General features: G+C 39.8%; 1 protein-coding gene across 1 annotated transcript in view; it reads right to left on the bottom strand.

Moving 5' to 3' along the window:
* The window catches only part of LOC311253685 (dihydropyridine-sensitive L-type skeletal muscle calcium channel subunit alpha-1-like), a 344,036-nt gene that overhangs the window by 13,014 nt on the left and 310,852 nt on the right, over nt 1-20,170 (bottom strand). Inside the window, exon 41 of the mRNA XM_084347719.1 lies at nt 9,544-9,692. Within this exon, the coding sequence (XP_084203845.1) occupies nt 9,544-9,692 (149 nt within the window). The remainder of the gene's footprint in view (nt 1-9,543; nt 9,693-20,170) is intronic.

The raw sequence follows: 20,170 nt of genomic DNA, 5'->3' as shown, positions 1-20,170 counted from the left end.
ATTGCAGTATTTTTTTATCACAATATTGCAAAATTCTGTATATAGTTAGATCCCTCTGATATACCACTCAGTACGATTTTGTGTAGTCCTTGAGGCTAATCTCACCTACAGTTTTTGTTGAATAATAAACAACCCCTTGTCTGCATTTGTCATTTGTCTGCATTTGTCACAACCATTCTAACATCGAGACTATTTTAGCCTTTTGCAAAGAATCACTATAGCAAGTTGGTGCACTGCTTCAGATTCCATCTTGTTTACATCTGCTTCCCCATGAGGAAGTTCATTCTTGGTGGTGGGGCATTTCTCCCATCTGGCACTATAACCGTATCAGTGGTGGACAGTAACGAAGTAAATTTACTTGAGTACTGTACTTAAGTACAGTTTTTGAGTATCTGTACTTTACTTGAGTATTATTTTGGGGGGATACTTTTACTTTCACTCCACTACATTTGAAGGACAAATATTGTACTTTTTACTCCACTACATTTCTATTGATGCTCTCGTTACTCGCTACTTTTGATCTCACGTCAGCTGATGATTTTTTTTTTTTTTTTGCAAAATTCAGAGAAAATAAACTGTTTCTGCTGATTCGCGTATGGTTTGTCTTAGTCGTATTGCCGTACCTGTACTACGTCATGAGCACCCGTGGCCTTATCTCAAACCCATGTTTGAGATTTTTGTCACAAAAACTGATTCGTTTCAGTTTAAATGTTTGTTGTGCTTACCAATTGCATCACAGACTACAAACACTCGTCTTCCAACCTGAAAAAGCACGTCGCGGTATGTAAAGTAGCTACTAACGTTAGCTAGCTTAATGTTTGTGAAATAGAGTGTGTGTGTGTGTGTGTGTGTGTCTGTGTCTGTGTGTGTGTGTGTGTGAGAGAGAGAGAGAGAGAGAGAGAGAGAGTGGGTGTGCACGCGTTAGTGAGGTGCGGCTGTCTTTGATGTGGGTTATCCGGCTCATTTTTGGCTGTGATGTATGATATAAGTAAAGTAAACTAGCCAATAAGTTGTTTATCCGTAAATGTCAATATCAGTTCTTGTAGTGCCTACATCTACATCTTTTTTATGTAGAGAAAGCATGGATGTCAGATGCAAAAATATACTGAACTGACCGCAGCTGTCTGCAATATATTTCATGTGTTGATGAATGCAGCTGAGTCTGTGTTCTGAGGCTTCTTGCCTTTATTTGCTTATTTTTGAGCTATAAACTGTCTGTAGCAGAATTAGTGTATTGTATAATGACATTAAGCTACTTTCCTTTCCTGTATTTCCTGAGATATTTTTAAAATACTTTTACTTAAGTAATTTTTTAAACAAATACTTTAGTACTTTTACTTAAGTAATATTTTGACTAAGCTACTTTTACTTGTATTGGAGTAATATTTGACAAGGAGTATCTGTACTTTTACTCAAGTAGTGAAGTTGTGTACTCTGTCCACCTCTGAACCGTATTAATATCCTGCAGTGCTGGGGTGGGGAACCTTTTTCCTATCGAGGGCCATTTCAATTTTCATACCATCCCTCAGGGGCCATGATTTTTTTTTTTTTTTTTTAAGGTAAGCAGCTCACAACATATTTTTATGGCCTTTTAAACTTAATTGCAATAACATGAATATCATGACCATTAATTAATGTTTTAGCCAATTTGATCCATCTCAGTGTATCTTATTGTTTTAATCCAATTCATGTTTTAATAATCTGTTCCTGTTGGTTTTATAGTCACTGATGTTTAGTAGTTTGAGCAGTAGATAACTTTATAATGTACCTCAAATCATGAAATTAAAAAAATTCAGCCCTCTAAAATGTCATATATCAGCTTTAAATCACTCGAAAATGACAGGTCTGAGTTATATTCCCCCTGAATTCAGTCTGCTATTGAAAGAAAACTCCCTGTTTCCACTGAACAACTTCATCTCAGATTGATAGTAGACAACCTTGTAATGTACCTCAAATCATTTCAGAGCATTCTGATGTGAAATTAAAGAAAAAAATCAGCAACCTAAAATCTCATAGCAACTTTAAATCACTCGAAAATGACAGATTTGAGTTGTCTCATATAAGGCTATTACTAAACTAGAAAAATTGCATTTCCTGCGAAAATACAGTGTGAATGCTGACGGCTGAAGTGATTCTGCAAAATCTGCTGAATGTGCTGGAAAACACTTGCCTAATGCATAAAAAATGCATAAAAGTATGAGAATGGTCAAGAATTTGCAGAAAAAGCAGATTTTTTCAAAAGCTGAAAAGTAAGAAAGGCTGAAAAGTAATAGGTTGAAAGAGCCTAAAAAGCTGAACAGTTTGATAGTTGAACGGTTTCTATAGCTGAACATAAAGCTGAATGTTTTGATAGTTGAACAGTTTCTCTAGCTGAACATGAAGCTGAATATTTTGATAGTTGAATGGTTTCTATAGCTGAACATAAAGCTGAAAAGGGGGAAAAGCTGAAAGTAATAGGCTGAAAGAGCTTAAAAAGCTGAACAGTTTGACAGCCAAACAGTTTCTGTAGCTGCACATGTGCTGGAGCAGTAGCAGAACCAAAGTTGAAAATGTCCCCATAAGAATGAATGGGAAAACACCTCCCAAACACCTGCAGGTTTAGAAAAAAGTGTAATGGTTATGGCCAAAATATGAGTACAGTGAGTAACAGGAGACATTGCTGAACCATGTGATGTGTTTTTTATTTCTGTAGAGTGAAAAATGAGGGCACAAGAGCGAGAGACAAAACCGGTACCGTCTGCTCCACTCCAGAGATTTAGGCTCAAAGTTAACACTGAGGCTTATGGGGGAGTTGCTGGAGTGCTTGTCACTCAAGGGCTTCTACAGCCAAAAGTTTAAGTCGCACATCTGAAATAAGACCATCATATGAAAGCCAACAAGATTTCCTACATTTTTATGTATATATTGTCTATGTGAAGTAAAAGCTGTGGGACCCAAATCAAGCTGAAGAGAGTTTTTTCTAAAGTTTTTGCAGCTGCTCTCCACTCTAGCGATGATGTCACCCACTCTAGCTCACGCAATACACACCCATTATAAACCCAGAAGAGGAGCTAAAAATCCTTCAAACTAAAACTGTGATAATTTCAAAACCGTAAAAGATTTAAAAAAGCTGAATACATGCTAAATAGTTCAAGGTCTTGTAAATACTTTAAAGTTGGAATGGTGTCTCTAGCTCAAAGTATGACGGAGCAGAAGAGGTTGAAAGTGGATGAGTTTTTGAAAAGGATTTGCAGATTTTCCCATTTGCTTCCATATTAATTTTTTTTCTGAAAAAGCTGAATATTTGAAAAAGCTGAAAAGCTAAAAAGCTGAAAAGTACAAGGCTGAAAGAGCATAAATAGCTGAACATTTTGATAGTTGAACGGTTTCTATAGCTGAACGTATGCTGAAGTAGTAGCAGAGCGAAATTTGAAAAAATCCCCATAAGGATGAATGGGGAAAATTTGGCAGAAAAAGCTGAATATTTCCAAAAGTATGAAAGATAGAAAAATGAAAAATAGAAGCAGTAATGTCCTTAACGAGCTGAACATTTTGATAGTTGAATGGTTTCTGTAGCACAAAATTTGAAGGAGAAGTAGCGAGCTGAAAAACGTACGGAAGAAGAATAATAACTTTAATAAATTCCAGAAGAACAATAGTGTGAATGCTTTGAAGCATTCACACTAATTAGCTACTGACCACGAAGCTAGCCTGCGTCACGTTGTCCTGGTCCGCTCGCGGTTTGGATCAAGCTGCTTGCTGGCCGCTCAAACTCCGTCGGAGAGCGACAACTTTATCCACCGCTCTTGTCCTTTCAGGTCATCCAGTTTAGCATGTTTCGCGCTGTAATGACGCTCAAGGTTTGCCTTTTTCATTACGGCCAGCGCGTCCCCACACACCAGGCACACGGGCTAGCCTCTCACTTCCACAAAGAAGAATTCATAAGTCCATTTGTCCTGGAAAGAGCGACACTCCGCATCAACTTCTCTTTTTTTTAGTAGCCATGTTCCGTCTCCACACGTTGTTGTCACCTGTCAATCACTGAGGACACGACGCGATGACAGTTACGCTGATGTTGTGTTCAATGACCTTGCTCATGGCCCGGAAAGACAGACACCAGCCGCGGGGGCATTTAATTGTGGGTAAACTTATCGCCTCGCGGGCCGGACCAAACAGTCTCGCGGGCCGTATACGGCCCGGAGGCCGGAGTTTCCCCACCCCTGCTGTAGTGTGTGCACTTTTAGAAATTAGATTAGATTAGAGGAAAACATATGATAAGTCTCTCCTCATGTCCGTGTCCACTATTTTTAAACTTCTGTAGTCTGAGCCCTTTGAGAGACAGCTGAGTGAAAGAGACAAAATAGATAGAGTGATAAAAATGTATTATAGTCTGTAGTTACTTTAGTGGAGCTTGTATGACATGGGTGAAAACATTTGACCAAGACTGACTTTGACTGACTTTTGAGGCAGAAACAGCCTCTACTGACTTAAATCAAGCTTGAAATTTTTTTTTGTTTTTTGTTTAGGCCTACCAAACCCTAGAATTTGCGCAAGGATCACATAATTGAAAAAAAAAAAAGAAAAAACTACTACTCTTTCTGAATGTGGTGGTTTATGCAAAAACCCTTACTTAGCCCATGGTGGCAAACAGGGCCTTATAGGTCATTAATCAGAATAACTTTACACCACAGAGAGAGCTATAATAAGATTGTGTAAGAGCTGTAGCTGTTGCTACCAAAGAAAGTTATGGCCACAGCTGATCACTATCTGTCCTCTAACTGTTCATGTTCTGCATGCTGTCTGCTCTTTTAACAATGAGAAAAACTACTCACCTAATCAAAGCATGAATATTGCACTAACAAATGTGCTACTAACGGTGTCTCATGTCACCCTAAAACATTGTACTGACCTTAACCCATCAACTTTGCTCCCTACAGCTCAAAATGGAGGAGCACATCCATGTCTGTGTCAAAACCACAGGACGCATTATTTTGACACACCCCTTATTAACCCTAACTTTGTCTTCTTTGTAGATGGTTCTGCTATGAAAAATCCGACCGATGGATCCCCTTGTGTCTCATATGCAATATGTACTGAGAATGCCATAGTTGAAAATGCTAAACTTCTTGTCTGCTCGGGCAGCTGAAATTTTTGCAGTAACTCATTTTTTTTTAAATTCTAGGAACAGGAAACGACGTCACAGTTTTACAATGACTTGAAATATGCAGTTAATGTCTGTCATAACTTACGTTTCCCTACTTCTACAGCGAACTTATAGCACATAGAAGTCCCATCGGTAACCTCTTGTCTGCATTACTTCTACCTGTCTCTGTAGTGGTATGCAAATGTCAAGCTCATACAGGTTCTGTTGTCCCGGTGTCAAAGGCAGCTGCTCTGTCATCTGCCTCCCCCACTCTACAGATGCTTATGTCTGTCCAACACCCTTAATGATGTATTTTTGCTTTAAACAGGAGCTGAGGTTTTTAAAAAAAAAAAATAAACAAAAAAAAACAAAACAAAACCTCATCTAGCCTCATGAAGGCTGCATGAAGACACAGTACTGCAAAAAGCTATATTCCCTTTTTGGCAAATTTGACTCATGGTCTTGACCATGAGTCAAAAGGGGGGATGTTGGATATTGTAAATAGATTGTGGTATACGCCAGGATTTTCAACTTTTGCCGTATTTTTTGTAAAAATGGTGTAATTTGTGCAACTAATAATGTTGGCAGAGGTGTAGCAATGCCCCTGTCAGCCATCCTAAACCTGAAGGTCCCTTTGAGCATTTAATGATGGATTGTTGACATGTTTCCGAAATGGATTGAATGCTTCCAATGTAAAAATGCTACAGTCGCTTCAGTTTGCTCTCAGTAACAAAAGCATTGTTGAGAGACGTAATTCCATGTTGAGGGCCTTCGATCTAAATTAACTAGCGATAATGGGTCTTATTTTATAAATAGTGTAATTCAAAGCTTCTCTGAAAGCCTGTAGATAAACCTAAAAAAAAACAAAAAAAAAAACATGTCTACCATCCAGCTAGTGGAGGTGCAGTGGAATAGGCTAACCAGACCCTGAAAACAAAACTAACAAAATTAGTGACAGAAACAAATGTATTAATAGTTGAGGTTTTACCTCTTTAATGTTGCATTAATTAACCTGCATTAATGTTTATGAGAGACTGCCCACATAAGACAACTCGATTGTCTCCTTATGAGGTACTGACTGGCTGTCCTATGAGAATGATGAACAGCCTGTTTCCTCAAAACAGTTTAACTCTGACAGGAATGGATGATGACATGTTAAAATATTGTTGTGAGCTTAACTATGTCTTGAAGCTTTTCTTCCCTCAGGTAAAAGCTGCCCCATCTGAGCCTAACTCCACATCTAGCCGGGAGACCTGTGAATGACTCTAACAGTGTCTGGATAGCTGAGGGAGAAACGTGTATCCAGATCCAGGAATTCGAGTGTAAACCTTCTCCAGCGATTATTCTTCTGAGAAGAAGACAACTTAATCTGTGGGGAAAGTGATGAGGACTTCTGGTGGACGATCGTGGCTACAGTTTCATCATCAGGTTGGTCACCACAAGCGTTGTAGACCAATCCTGGTCTTAAGCCTAACAGCAAGATGAGAGCTGTTCCTGCAAATTCAGAAGCTTGCAACAATTGGACTCCAAACGTCCTCATATATTCATACCTATCACACCACCACTGATTCACTTGCAACCACCAATCAAACTGATGTCATTATACTGATATTTAGACACCCATCCATCACAGAAGGATGGCAATGGACTGTTAACAACGAGGGTCCAAAGAAGACACAGAGGACAAAAGTGACATTGGCATGCCGACTACACAGAATCAAGTGACCCCAGAGGAAGATGACATCAGAACAACCACAATAGCGCAGCTGATCAAGGAATAATAAAAAAAACAACAACAAAAAAACAGTTTAGTAGTTTGAACAAAATGGTTTTTGGAGTTCAATGCTGATGAACTAATTGATTTGCTTTAATGCTGTTGTTGTATTTTCTATGTACCATAACGAAGAGTCATAATTTTTGAGGTCAAATTAAGTGTTTTTTTTGTCGTTGTTTTGTTATTGCTGGTTGCTGTTAATGGTTTTGTTTTATTTGAATTTTAAATTTAATTCCCAGAAATGTGTGTTGACACTTTGTGTCAAAAGGGAGGAATGTGAGAAATTAAATAGTTTTCCATTCAGTAAGAAATATACTGTAAACACCATATCAGGATGTGAGAACAAAAGGGGAGAAACCCCTTTTGCTGTAAGTGTCATAGAGTCAGACAAGAGACAATTGCCTCTCGTCTGAGGTGTTACAGGAAGATAGATGGTAGACAACATTTACATTCTAATGAAGTAGCAAAGGGTCACTGTCCTGGGAAAGAGACGATCCACCAAACATCAAGGGGTCATTGTTCTGGGAAGAAATGTTGTAACCCCCCACTCTGTTTTGTATTTAAGTCAGAAACATTTGGAAGACGAGAGAGAACACTTCAGGTCTTCTCTCCATGCTGCATGTATTAAAGAGATCTGATTCATCACGCTGTGTCTACAATTCTTCTGAGATTTAGCAACTCTCAACCTCACAAAGGAGAATTTCCCTTACAAGCTTTCAGTTAAGCCCCATGATACAAGGCAAAAGACATCAATTCAACAAGTCATTATATTTCAGACAACTTTAGTTTTTCCCCAAAGTGACCCTTTTGCTTAAATATGTTTTTTCTTTGACTTTTAAGGTTAAACAGCAGGACCACATGGTTCTAACAATAGAGAGGCCTGCATGGTAAACCAAAGTCTAAAAATGCAGCCTCCACGCACTAACAAAGCCTTACAAAGGAAACTGCACCAACCCTAGTGTCCAGTAGGTGGCACATGGTTGGCAGAGTTCCGGTGGCACAGCACTGAGAGTAAAAACCGCTGCACGCCCCAACTCAAGCAGTCCATTTGTAACATGTTGCTGGGAGCATCAGCTTCCGTCTGCACAGCTGTTACTCAAAGGGAGCATCCCAACATTTGGATTTTACCTTTGCCTAGTCTTTTATCTCACTGGTCGAGCCAAGTCTGTCCCGTGTTTACCAAACACATTCCGGATCCAGAGGAGAGCTGCACAACCCAGCCTCTCTCATCCCTGCCTACAGAAGAATTTCCCCTCAGAAAATGCCCGCCTGCCCTATGTTCTTCGCCCACATGGACTCTGCTGTTTCCTCTGCTACAACACGGAGAACAACCACCATCAGCCTGGTCACAGGATGCTGTAGCAGGCCAACGCCTTTTATCCACGCCAAGGAAGCACGCTGGATTAAGGTGGACACGTACACACACACACATACGTTCGGGTAAACGCACACGCATAGTCTCATGAGCAGCTTGTTGAAAACTAATCGGTAACAACCCCACCATGATATTGACATGTGTCATGGTAGCACCCACACCAAATTCAGAACATCAGAGTCTAACTCTGTCCAAATCACACTGTGATTAAAGGCTCGTGAGGTCACCTCCATTTAGTTTCATAGTTTAGCTGCTGTAGTTGAATGATAGATGTTTCTTGATTGAAGTATTATTGATTATTGATCAATTTGCTAACATTAATACATTCTATTATACTGTACAGAGCAGTTTTCTGTGATTATTATTATTTGTGCATGTGCTTTGTGGTAACTGCTAGTTGTGATGGTCAGTGCTCGGATTCATTTCCTTCACTGTTCCTTTAATATTAAATACCTTACAAATATCTACATTTAAAGTGAACACTTCTTTTGAGACTGTTTTCCGATCTGGTTATTGGTCCCTGATTCCAGGGTGGTGCCCCGTTTTATTGATTTAATTAATAATTGTATTATTAATATTAATAATTACTATTAGTAATTATTAGTTGCCAATAACCACATCTGCCCTACCTTTGTTTCCCAACAGTGGTAATACAGGTTTAAAGATTTATCATTTTATTCAGTTTTATCTGTCTAAGTGGAAACAGACAACTTGTACCGCCCTAGCATTTCTAAAGTCTTATTGCATGGTGAAAGCAAGGTTTATAAGGATCCAACAGCTCAGCATCAGAACTTACTTAGCATTATTTTATGGAAATCAGATGAAATGCAGCTGGGCTCATTTACACCAATCAGCCACAGCATTAAGTTTAGTTTAGTTTATTAAGATCCCCATTAGCTTTTGCGAGGCAGCAGCTATTCTTCCTGGGGTCTTTCATTTACATAAGTGACAAATACAAACCATCAACAAACAACACATACTTAATACATAAAAACAAAAATACATACAGAAAACACATACTTAATACATACACATACAAACAAAACATCCAAGACGAACACCTAACAGACATTACCAGCTCCTACATTGAATCACTACACAACGTTTACTATGTATCCTGTCACACAAGGATGCCAAGACCCAATTTAAATTAAACCACTGACAGGTGAAATGCATAACATTTTGCTACAATGCAATGTTCTGCTGGGAAACCTGGGGAAAAAAGTTGAATTGATATGTGGAAAAGATGAGCACATCAGCGTGAGCACAGACCTGTGACTTGTGTTGGTGATATTCATATTGCTGGCGATGAGTCCTTCTGCCATCTGCAGGGGCCGCTGGCTAGTGGCCTGGCTGGCATTGGCTATTTCACACTCTGCAGAGAAAGGGTCCGAGTGGTTTCCAAAGTGAATACCTTGGCTCTGTTTTAGAGAAGATAGCACAGTTATTGTTGGCTAAATTTATAGTTGACGGATCAAATATGTTTTTGCGAGTTAGTACAAATGCTTTACAAATCATTATTGAGACTGTCAGTAATATATTTGCATCATGCCTTATTTTGTTGTTGTCCTTGTGTTTTTATTTATCAGGAACACCATTGCTCACTTGAATAAAGCTGCAATAATGAGACTGTAATTGTATGTCCATAAAGATGGACACATAAGGGAATTAACAATAAAGTACTTGTTAAAAAGATAGGTCTTTGAGTAACTAGCCTGAAATTGTGGTAATACATGTTTTAATATAGCCTGATTAAAAGGGTTAGGGTTAAAAAGTAGTCTCCAACCATTCTGCGCACCCATGTGACAGCCAACTGCTCATTGTTTATGCTGCTTGTTGCTTATCCTGTTTGTTTTATTATGCAGCTCCTGGGACCCAGGAGGCAGAGCCACCGCATAGTTGAAGCACCTGGGCCCGGTCCGCTCACTATAAATGCCCCACCTCTCATGACTGCCTTACTGCTCTACTCTTCACTTCTCCCTCCACCAGTGCATTTTTGTTTGTTTGTTTTCCAGCCATCCAACACCCTTTGATCAGACTACATCTTACACTCATGCCAGAGCCAGTTCAGACCTCCATGGGGCCCTAGGCAAAATTCTGCTAAGGGGCCCTCCTAACTGAACTCCAAAAATTTTCAACAGTCGCACCTGACACCCAATGCTTCCACTCATCCCCCCTTTAAACATATTGCACTGTCGCCACCTGTTGGTCTAACTAAGAATAAATTCAGACCAAATCAGAACAAATCAAATCAAACTAAAAGTGTAAACAAACAATCATACAGTCTTAAATGTAAAACATAAACATGTAAAAATGTTAATGTTTGAAATAACTCACCATTCATCCAAGCAAACAAAATTAAATCTTAGTCAATATTTATCCATTACTTTCCATTTTGTATAAGTGCAGTTGTAACTACACTACAACTAAAATTATAGAAGCCAGCAAGACGCACACGGAGACCGGGGTTCACCCAGGGCTCACCGCCCTGTTAATGGAGGTCAAACACGAACTAGTCCCTCCCACTCTCCCACCCGGAGAGGAGAGTGGGAGGGACTGCTGTTCCCGCAGTTCATTGTCATGCTGTTTCTTCCTCCTTTTTTCATTCCCCGAGGGATAACTCTGCTCTATCGTGGCGTGCTAAACGCTGTCTTGCTAGGCTGATGCGCTGGGAATCTGGGACACGTGTGCGACGTGTCACGTTTTTTTTTTTGTTTTTTTTTCACTGGGCCTCTATTAGTTTGCGGGGCCCTATGCAACGTCCGTAGTGTGCGTTTTGGGTGAACCGCTACTGACTCATGCACACACGCACAATCCGTGTACCCAACGTTCTTTCGTTTTTTTGTTTCAAAACCAAATTAAAAAAACAGAAAAACAAGTTTTGTTTTTTTTTTGATATTCTGAACGGACGACAACGCTACATTTGTTTAACTGCCAGGAACGTAGTTAGCTGTTAACTTCAGAACATAGCCAATGCTAACAATGCTATTTTGTTTGCAGGTAAAGTTGCTAGCTGTTGTAGCTAATGCTAACGTTATGCTAACCTTACTCCTTTGTTATTATCAGCGGTTTTGCACGTCATTTTAATATTTGTCCATCTAAGTCTGTGTGAAATGCCTACAATTATGCTAGAAGTGAATTAACCGGACCCTGCTGAGTCATATAAGTAAGGCTTAGGGGTGTTTTGATATTAATTTTGATGTATTAAACTGTAGTGTGGTCTGTGTTCACAAATGTATGTTACCAGCAGTGTTTGTGCATGCAGACAGATTGCAAAGTAAAGAAATACTCTAAATAATATAATTCATGTCATGTATCCCTATAATTAGTGAGTGAAAACTAAAGCTACAATTAATACACTGTTCATCTGTGGATGTACAGTTGACACCATCAAAATAAAGAGGAAAGATGAACCTCGGCCATATATTTTCTTTATGCAGTCTTTATGTAAGACATCTGTTTTTAAATCTAACAAAATATAACCTTTTATTGCAGAGTATCCAGAGGACCAGAGTAGAGAGCTTATGAGACCCTTGGAGAGGCAGATGTCTGAGAACTGCCACCATAATCCCTGCACCCAAAACCTCAGCCATCACAAGCCTGAATGATTACCCTCACGTTGGTGATTATGAAAATGCTTCGAGAGACTACTGCCCCACATTAAGGCATGCATCCCTCCTGACCTCGACCGACACCAATTTTCATACAGGACCAATAGATCCACTACACAGAAAACTGACTGACGAACTACAAACACTGGGTCAGGCAGACCTTCTATGCAGGTGGATTAAGGACTTCCTCACCAAAAGAACCCAGTGCGTCAGGATCAGCCACCACACCACCTCCAGCATCACACAGCATACACCGGCCTCCCCAAGGGCTGCGTCCTTAGTCCAGCAGGACACCTCGGACACTCCCTGTTCCCCATCCTCCCCTCAGGCAATAACTATGTGCAATAACTGCTGTGTTTTTAGTCATTTACTACTGAGTAATCTAGATAGATTACTATCTATGTGGAAGGAGTGTCGCTCACCTCAGGAGTGAAGGAGTTTCAACACTGAATCAGTTTTGTATTTAAACACTGTCTTTTAATTAGAAGAGATGGTTAATCTTTGTACAGTACCCACATGAAACATGTAGTAGCTCACACTGGTCCCAGAAAATGAAGTCATTATAAATCACTGTGGTATTGTATTTGTTGGTTGTATTCATCAATGAAGGTATACACATGGTCTAATTAGATTAATAAAGTTATTTTTACTGGTGTATTTGTATCCTCTCTTACCATAGTTATAAGCCAATTAAAATGCAAAATGTCTTAAAGAAGTGGAGGGAGTTATAAAATACCCACTAAAGGAAATGGTGTGTTGTAGGATGTGTAGATTGAGATAATGTCAGAACAGTGCAGTTAACAAACACATCAGAGTCAGGTTCTGAGTTCCAACTTTACATTTAATTGCTGAACACAATGTGTCACAACTATATAACTAATCACATTTATTAACACAACAACAACAACATGTTTAGAAAGTGCGTCTAATTATTTGCATGGCCTCGGACAGGCCAGCCACAGCCACCGTACTCTCCTGAGATATTGGTGCCCTGGACTTAGGGCAGACATCATCCCTGGCCATGAGCAGTGTCAGGCAGGGCCAACACAGGACCTTCCACTTCAGCTGTAATGACAATAACAACAAAGATGTCAAGTTTATTTCAAATTGATGAAAGAAACCATACACTAGAGAGTGTAGTGCTATTACACTCATTTAACAGTGGTGTGCCTGTATAGCAATGATTGAACTACCACTTCAGGAGAAGATGTGAAATTAACATTAACAAATATAAACAAAGTTCAGACTTCTTATTAGTTATACATTATCATTAGTGTAGCTGCTGTATCACTCTCATTTCAGAAAAAAGGGTGTGTGAGGATTTTGTATTTTAGCTATAGTTGAGCAGGCTGGAGTTGAGGAAACTTTGTAGGGTGGTGTGCAGAGTGGAAATGATTCTTGTCCAAGTTTAGAAATAAAGTTAGAAAAAGAAATTCACTTTCTCCAAATAAACTCCTCTGGATACTCTGCAATAAAAGGTCATATTTTGTTAGGTTTAAAGACAGATGTCTTACATAAAGACTGCATAAAGAAAATATATGGCCGAGGTTCATCTTTCCTCTTTATTTTGATAGTGTCAACTGTACATCCACAGATGAACAGTGTATTAATTGTAGCTTTAGTTTTCACTGACTAATTATAGGGATACATGACATGAATTATATTATTTAGAATATTTCTTTACTTTGCAGTCTGTCTGCATGCACAAACACTGCTGGTAACATACATTTGTGAACACAGACCACACTACAGTTTAATACATCAAAATTAATATCAAAACACCCCTAAGCCTTACTTATATGACTGAGCAGGGCCCAGTTAACTCACTTCTAGCATAATTGTAGGCATTTCACACGGACTTAGATGGACAAATATTAAAATGACGTGCAAAACACGAACGAGTAAGGTTAGCATAACGTTAGCATTAGCTACAACAGCTAGCAACTTTACCTGCAAACAAAATAGCATTGTTAGCACTGGCTATGTTCTGAAGTTAACAGCTAACTACGTTCCTGGCAGGTAAACACATTTTAAACAGTGTTTGGTTGGAGACGTTTGGTGGATAAGGTGAACAAAAAAAAGTTTGACTAACTTACCTGATGAGCAGCAGCAGCAGCAGCAGCGGCTCGGACTCCGCCTCAGACACGGTGTGTTTACTTTGAAAATCCCAGAGATTATCTCTCTCAGTTGTGGGAAAGTGGCGGAAATATCAAGTTGGATAAAGGAACAAGCAGCATTACACGTCTTAAGACAATGAAATAGGAAATACCCCCCAAAATGGGATGTTTCATTATACAACGTGAACAATGGAGACTCACTTTGTGCACGGACCTAATAGGTTACAATAACAAATGCTTTTATTTTGGGTCCATGTATCATCCGTCCATTCAATTATTCCATTCAATTTAGCAAACGAAAAACAAAAAAAACAGTCAATATTTCGTTTTTCTGTTTGACCAAAAAATGGAAGATTGGAGTTTGTTTTTCTATTTTAAACTCAAAACAGAGCAAACAATAATTGGGAAAACCAAAATGAAATAATGAATCTATTTTCGTTTTCGGGCTTATGTTTTCGGGTTATTGATGTCCCCATTTCCCACGGTGCCTTGCTCGCGCATGCGCAACAAAGTAGCCAACAACGTGCTCAACTCTCTGCTAGCTGGCTGACTTTGCCAAGAGCGTCTGGCTGCAGACCTCCAGTGTGGGGTCGCTTCCAGTGCAGCCTCCAGTCTCAGGCCGGCTCCAGTCTCAGGACTGCAAGAAACAAACGTTTTTAGCGTCTCCCCAAGGACTCGGGTATTTCGGCTTTTTACTACCCAACATTTTCTCGACCTGCGTCTAGATGAAGACGTCCAATCGATGTCGCGTCACGTCGTGACTTTAATTCGACTGTTTTTCAACATCATAAAATAATATCATGGCAAATATGACCTAATTAAATATGCATTTTAGAGCGGTTTAACTGAATAAACACTGCCAGAAAACGTTTTCTCGACCTGCATCTAGATGAAGACGTCCAATCGACGTCGCGTCACGACGTGACTTTAATTCGACTTTTTTTCGACATGATAACATTAGGGGGAATACGATCTCAAAGAAAACATATTTAACAGGAAAAACACTGTCAAGAATGATTTCCTCCATCTACTGCTGTGTCGAGATGCAGATATCCAATCATGTCGGGACGTCTGATTAACGTCGGGCAGGCAGGTTGATTTGACGTCTATCTGAGGGGCTGAAATGACCAACGTCATTTAGACGTTGTTTCAACGACATATCAACGCACGAATGTTATAAACTATTCGAAATAATGGAAATATGTTCGTGAATTAAAGAAAATAATGTAGTATCATATTGGCAATGTGGGCTGAAATGTTTGTGATTCTAGCATCCATCTAGGAACTATTTTTCCTCGCGTAGTTAGCGCACCTAACGGTTTCCTACGCATGCGCAAGAAGAACTTTGCAGTGTCAGTTGACGAGGAGGAGACACAGACACCTGTGAAAGGTGAGTTACTAAAAGTACTGTAATTTAAAATGAAACCGTGTTTGGTAAGACATTATTTGTTTATCAGTTGCATGTTAGAGTTTTGATTTTGTTGCTGCATCGTGTATTGTTACAGATAGCTGGGTTAGCTGCCGTGTGAAACTAGCCCTGAGTTAGCTCACAGGCTACGTGAGGTGCTCGATGCTAAACCGAGACGAACATCTGTGCAACTCTCAGTTTAGCATCGTTACAGAACCAAAACACTTTAAAGGGCCGTCCAGATGGGCGAAAACGTTGTTTTATTTTATTAATTTTGTCTTACAGGCTCATGACGAATGGAGTCATGGCGAGGTTCAACATGCATGGAGGGGGGCAAAGAAACAAACTGCCTTTTAAAGCCACAAAGATGTTCCATGTCATCAAGTGTAAGAAACTAAGATTGATATAATTTAAATTACTGAATGGGTTTCATGTGCATCAGCTGGGCTACCATAGCACAGACTGTTAATGCCTACTGGCTTTATTAGGAACCATCAGATTCAGGCTACTGAGTGGCTCTAAGAAGTGGTTCTTTCATTACTCTTTCAACTCCCAAAACAATTTGTTCTTGCCATCTATAAAGTGCATTTAACATCTGAATAGGCGCTCTGTAAAAATGTTTATTTTTTTCTTATGCCCTCTCTCCAGCTGCTGTGAAGAAATGGAGTCCAAAGGCCACAGATGCAGAAATAGAGAGTGTGATTCAGAACCACCTTAAACATGCCCCAGCAAGGAGCGGGGGCAAGGGGCAGACCCCCACAGGACTGCAATAAAAAGGAAGTCAATAAAACATTTGTTCCCATAAACATGTTCGTTTTTTATTCAATTATTCAATATATAGATAACTCGTTACATATATCTGGTCCTGAATGCTGTCTTTTTTTTTTTTTTACCTGAGATTAGTCCATGTACTACTTGTATTTTACAGTATGGGTGAACATTACTCGAGTATTTTTAACTTTATCACAGGTGAGTTTATTTACTATGAAAGTTTTAACCAGGTTCACCATTCCTGTGATATTTTAAGTTGGCAAATGTGAAATTTGCTGGTGTTGTCTATTGGACTTTTTGACCTCTTTGCATTTTAAGGATTTTTTTGCTGAAATTGCTAAGTTAATTTAAATAGTTGTAGATTAGAGCATTGAGCATAGGCTACAGCACAAGAGCTGTGTTTGTCATAGAATATATGGATGTGGTAATGCCACTTATGTAGGCACTAGTTGAAACTCGATTTAGGTAAACATATTTTTAAATGCAATACATTACATGTGTATTTTGACAAAGGTTGATATGCCGTTGAAACGACGTGAATTGATGCTGTCTAAGATCCATCGAAATGACGTCGGTCATGAGAACGACATCAGAAAAACTTTAATTTGCACCTCTGGTAGATGTCGAATCGACCTGCCTGACTGACGTAGATTAGACGTCAAATAGACGTCACGTAGAGACGTTGAAAAGTTGTCTATGCGACGTAATAATGACATAGATTGAAGTAGCCTGCTCTGTGAGCCGTTGATATGTCGTCGAAACGACGTGAATTGATGCCGTCAAAATGACGTCAGAAAAACTTTCATTTCAGCACCTCTGGTAGACGTCGAATCGACCTGCCTGACCGATGTTGATTAGACGTCAAATAGACGTCAAAATGTTTGCTGGGTACTGTCGTGTCAACAGTAAGTGACTGATTTTATTTATCCAAAAACAGTTCTGAATGCACAGGTCTCGCATATGTTTGCTGTTTTAATATACATTGTTATCAATATGTGTCTCATGACATGGTGGAACCTACACAGAGGTATACAGACAGGTGGATCAGGCGGCAAATTGATATGACAGCTGGTTCAGGACGTCTTCGTCCATTTATGGATAAATATGGAGTGGAAGTTGGTTCGTAGCTACATTAACTGAGTGTTAGCATCACACAGCATTATTATATACCGAAAACAGTGTAGGCTATTACTGGCTTTGTGTGTGCCTGACAGTCTTATCAATGAATCTACAGTTATCCCACTAGCCTACAGTCTGTCCGCCCATTGCGAAACTCATTCCGTCGCCAGCAAGCATACAAATCATAATAGTATCATTGTTAAGATTATGTCAGTGACAGACTTCGTTCCAGTGTGATGTTTACAGGACATTGAGTGTAAATCCTCTCTCCACACTGGAGATCCAATCACAACCTTTATTTTCCCCTTTTAAAATCCATGTTGTTCATTTACCAAAAAACACCAGCAGGTGTCGCACTGCGAGCGTACCCTCAAGGTCATCTCATCCGAAAAGTTTCATAATTTTTATCCATACTTTGTGCTAAACAGTTTAATTACTGAGGGTACGCTCGCAGTGCGACACCTGCTGGTGTTTTTTGGTAAATGAACAACATGGATTTTGGGGCCTGATCCACCTGTCTGTATACCTCTGTGTAGGTTCCATCATGTCATGAGACAAACATGCAAGAAGTCGCGCAGTTTATTGTGTTTAACCAGCGAAGAGCTGTCATTACGCGCGACTATTATGCACGGCGGAGGTGATCCCCTCATCTAAGCTGCCAATTAGGCTACACTTAACAGTTACCACTACAACTCCTGAGAGTGGTGGGACAAGAAGTCCTCTTGCCCTCTTGCGCCTGGGTGTAGCTGGGACGATCAGGACAGTAGAAAAGAACCATAAAGGGGCCGCTGCCACCTGCCAAATATGCCCGGGGTTGGAGATCTCAGGGTCGGATTGAGTCAGCACAGTCTATGGCTATAATTCAATTCATTGGGCTTTTATTTTGAAGTTCAGTGTTGTTTAAGATCAGAAGCGGGAGTGAAGTTGACCTCATCCTCTGCTTCAAAGAGGGACAGTCTGTCGGACAGTCTCTGCTCCGTGTCCGGAGCCCGGTTGGGACCGGAGACAGGCGGCAGAACACGCTGTGAAAATGATCTGACTGAATGGAAGCGAATCGCTACAGCGTGCGCAGCGGAGACAGAGACCCAGCGCAGCGAGGAGATGAACTAAACGATGAGCTTGTCGCTAATGTGTAAAAATAAACACAGCTTTGAATATGTATTAATGTGCTCAAAACACAACATTTACAAAGAAGATTTTTTTTTTATAAGCCATTCATCTACTGTCTACGGCTAAAACTTAATTCACTGGGCTTTTATTTTGAAGTTCAGACACTTCCGGTCAGTCATCGGCCTTAATGTGCTGTTAAAGATCAAAAAACGAAAAGACAATCAAAATTGACCAAGGTACATTTTATCAGTCTGTTTTCTAGAAATAATTGACACAAGCAGAACCCAATAAACAAGCCGTTTTTTCGTTTTGGGGCAAAAAACGAAAATCAAAAGTTCAGCTCGTTTTCTTGTTTTTTGGTTCTCACTTACAAAACGAATTTACCACTCAATATTTTGTTTCCGTTGGTGGGCGGGTCCTCTGACCGGCTAATGTGCTTCCTTGCCCTGTGCTTTTCAAAATAAAAGTTCTTCCGTTTGATAATGTCCACAAAAATATTGTTGTATTATAGACACTAGCAGACACAGAGGTCCCCAACACCCACAGTCAAGACTGACCCGGCTTCAAATAAAAATAATAGTATTCATAATCATTTGAAAATGAGAACGTATGAAGTTTTGTTGACTTCAGTGCAGTTGATGTTTAGCCACGAGGTGGCGCAGTTGTTACATGAAGAGTAGACCTCAGGGCTTTACTACGAAGGAGGCTCAACATCTCCAGGCTCTGTGTTCATAACCCGGCTCAACAAAACCTAAAGCCCCGGTCAGAGCTAACTGTATCACGACGGTGGTCATTGTCCGGCTCTGAGCTTTGTGCTTTCAAAGGAGCTGCGATCGCGGGCTGCTGAGAGCTGAGAGAGCTGAGGAACAGGAGTGATCACAACCAAATATGAAGTTTTTAATTTCTGACAGCTGAACATTGTGCATCTGTTAACCTTTATCCATTTACAGTAAACAAATCTTTTTTTCTTGTTGAAAGATATTTTATATTGTTTTCATATTATTATTTACTGACTGTGATTACAGAATGCGAGTGTGTTATATTGAGAGCAGGGCTGGGTGTGCCTATGAATATAGGCTACAGTAAGTTTTTTTAAGGTGCTGTTCAAGCAAATCATATTGTCTACTCTGTACAATGACAAAGAGTGTTTATAGTGTACAGTAGCAGGCTACTGTACACTATAAACAAATGATTTTGCTCTTTGCTCATGGCAGTTGTGACAGTCATTTTTGTTTACATGTCAGCAGGAAAGCTTCACTCATGCCAGGGATGTATTATGCTTTGTCCTATAGCCTACTTAATTGTATCACTTGGAACATGTTATGAAATGGATCAATAGTATAGAAATTTGCTCATAACAGGCCGGCTGGAATACAAAGCAAACTTACCTCTCTTGAATGCACATTCATGGAAGTCTTGTATTGTCATCCCAGGACAAAACACAAACAATGCAGTAATGTAATAATATACATCTTTACATGCACAATAATGAGTCATTCAGAGAGTTATTAAATGTTTTTATTATTTAATTACGCAGAAACCACATGGCAGGTGCTATTTTCCCATCCATAGGCTACTCTAATGGTGTTTTTCCATTACACAGTCACGGCACGGCACTACACGGCACAGCACGGCACGGCCGAGTTTGGGTGCATTTCCATTACAACTAGTACCTCCATAGTATCTCCTCGACGTGGGTGGGGTCGTCATACCATGGCTGCGAAACTGCCGTGACGTCATTTACACGCGACGCACGCACAAAA

The sequence above is a fragment of the Pagrus pagrus genome, assembly GCF_965226575.1.
Source record: "Pagrus pagrus genome assembly, chromosome: 3".
Classification (NCBI taxonomy): domain Eukaryota; kingdom Metazoa; phylum Chordata; class Actinopteri; order Spariformes; family Sparidae; genus Pagrus; species Pagrus pagrus.
This window is presented reverse-complemented; position numbering and strand designations above follow the sequence as displayed.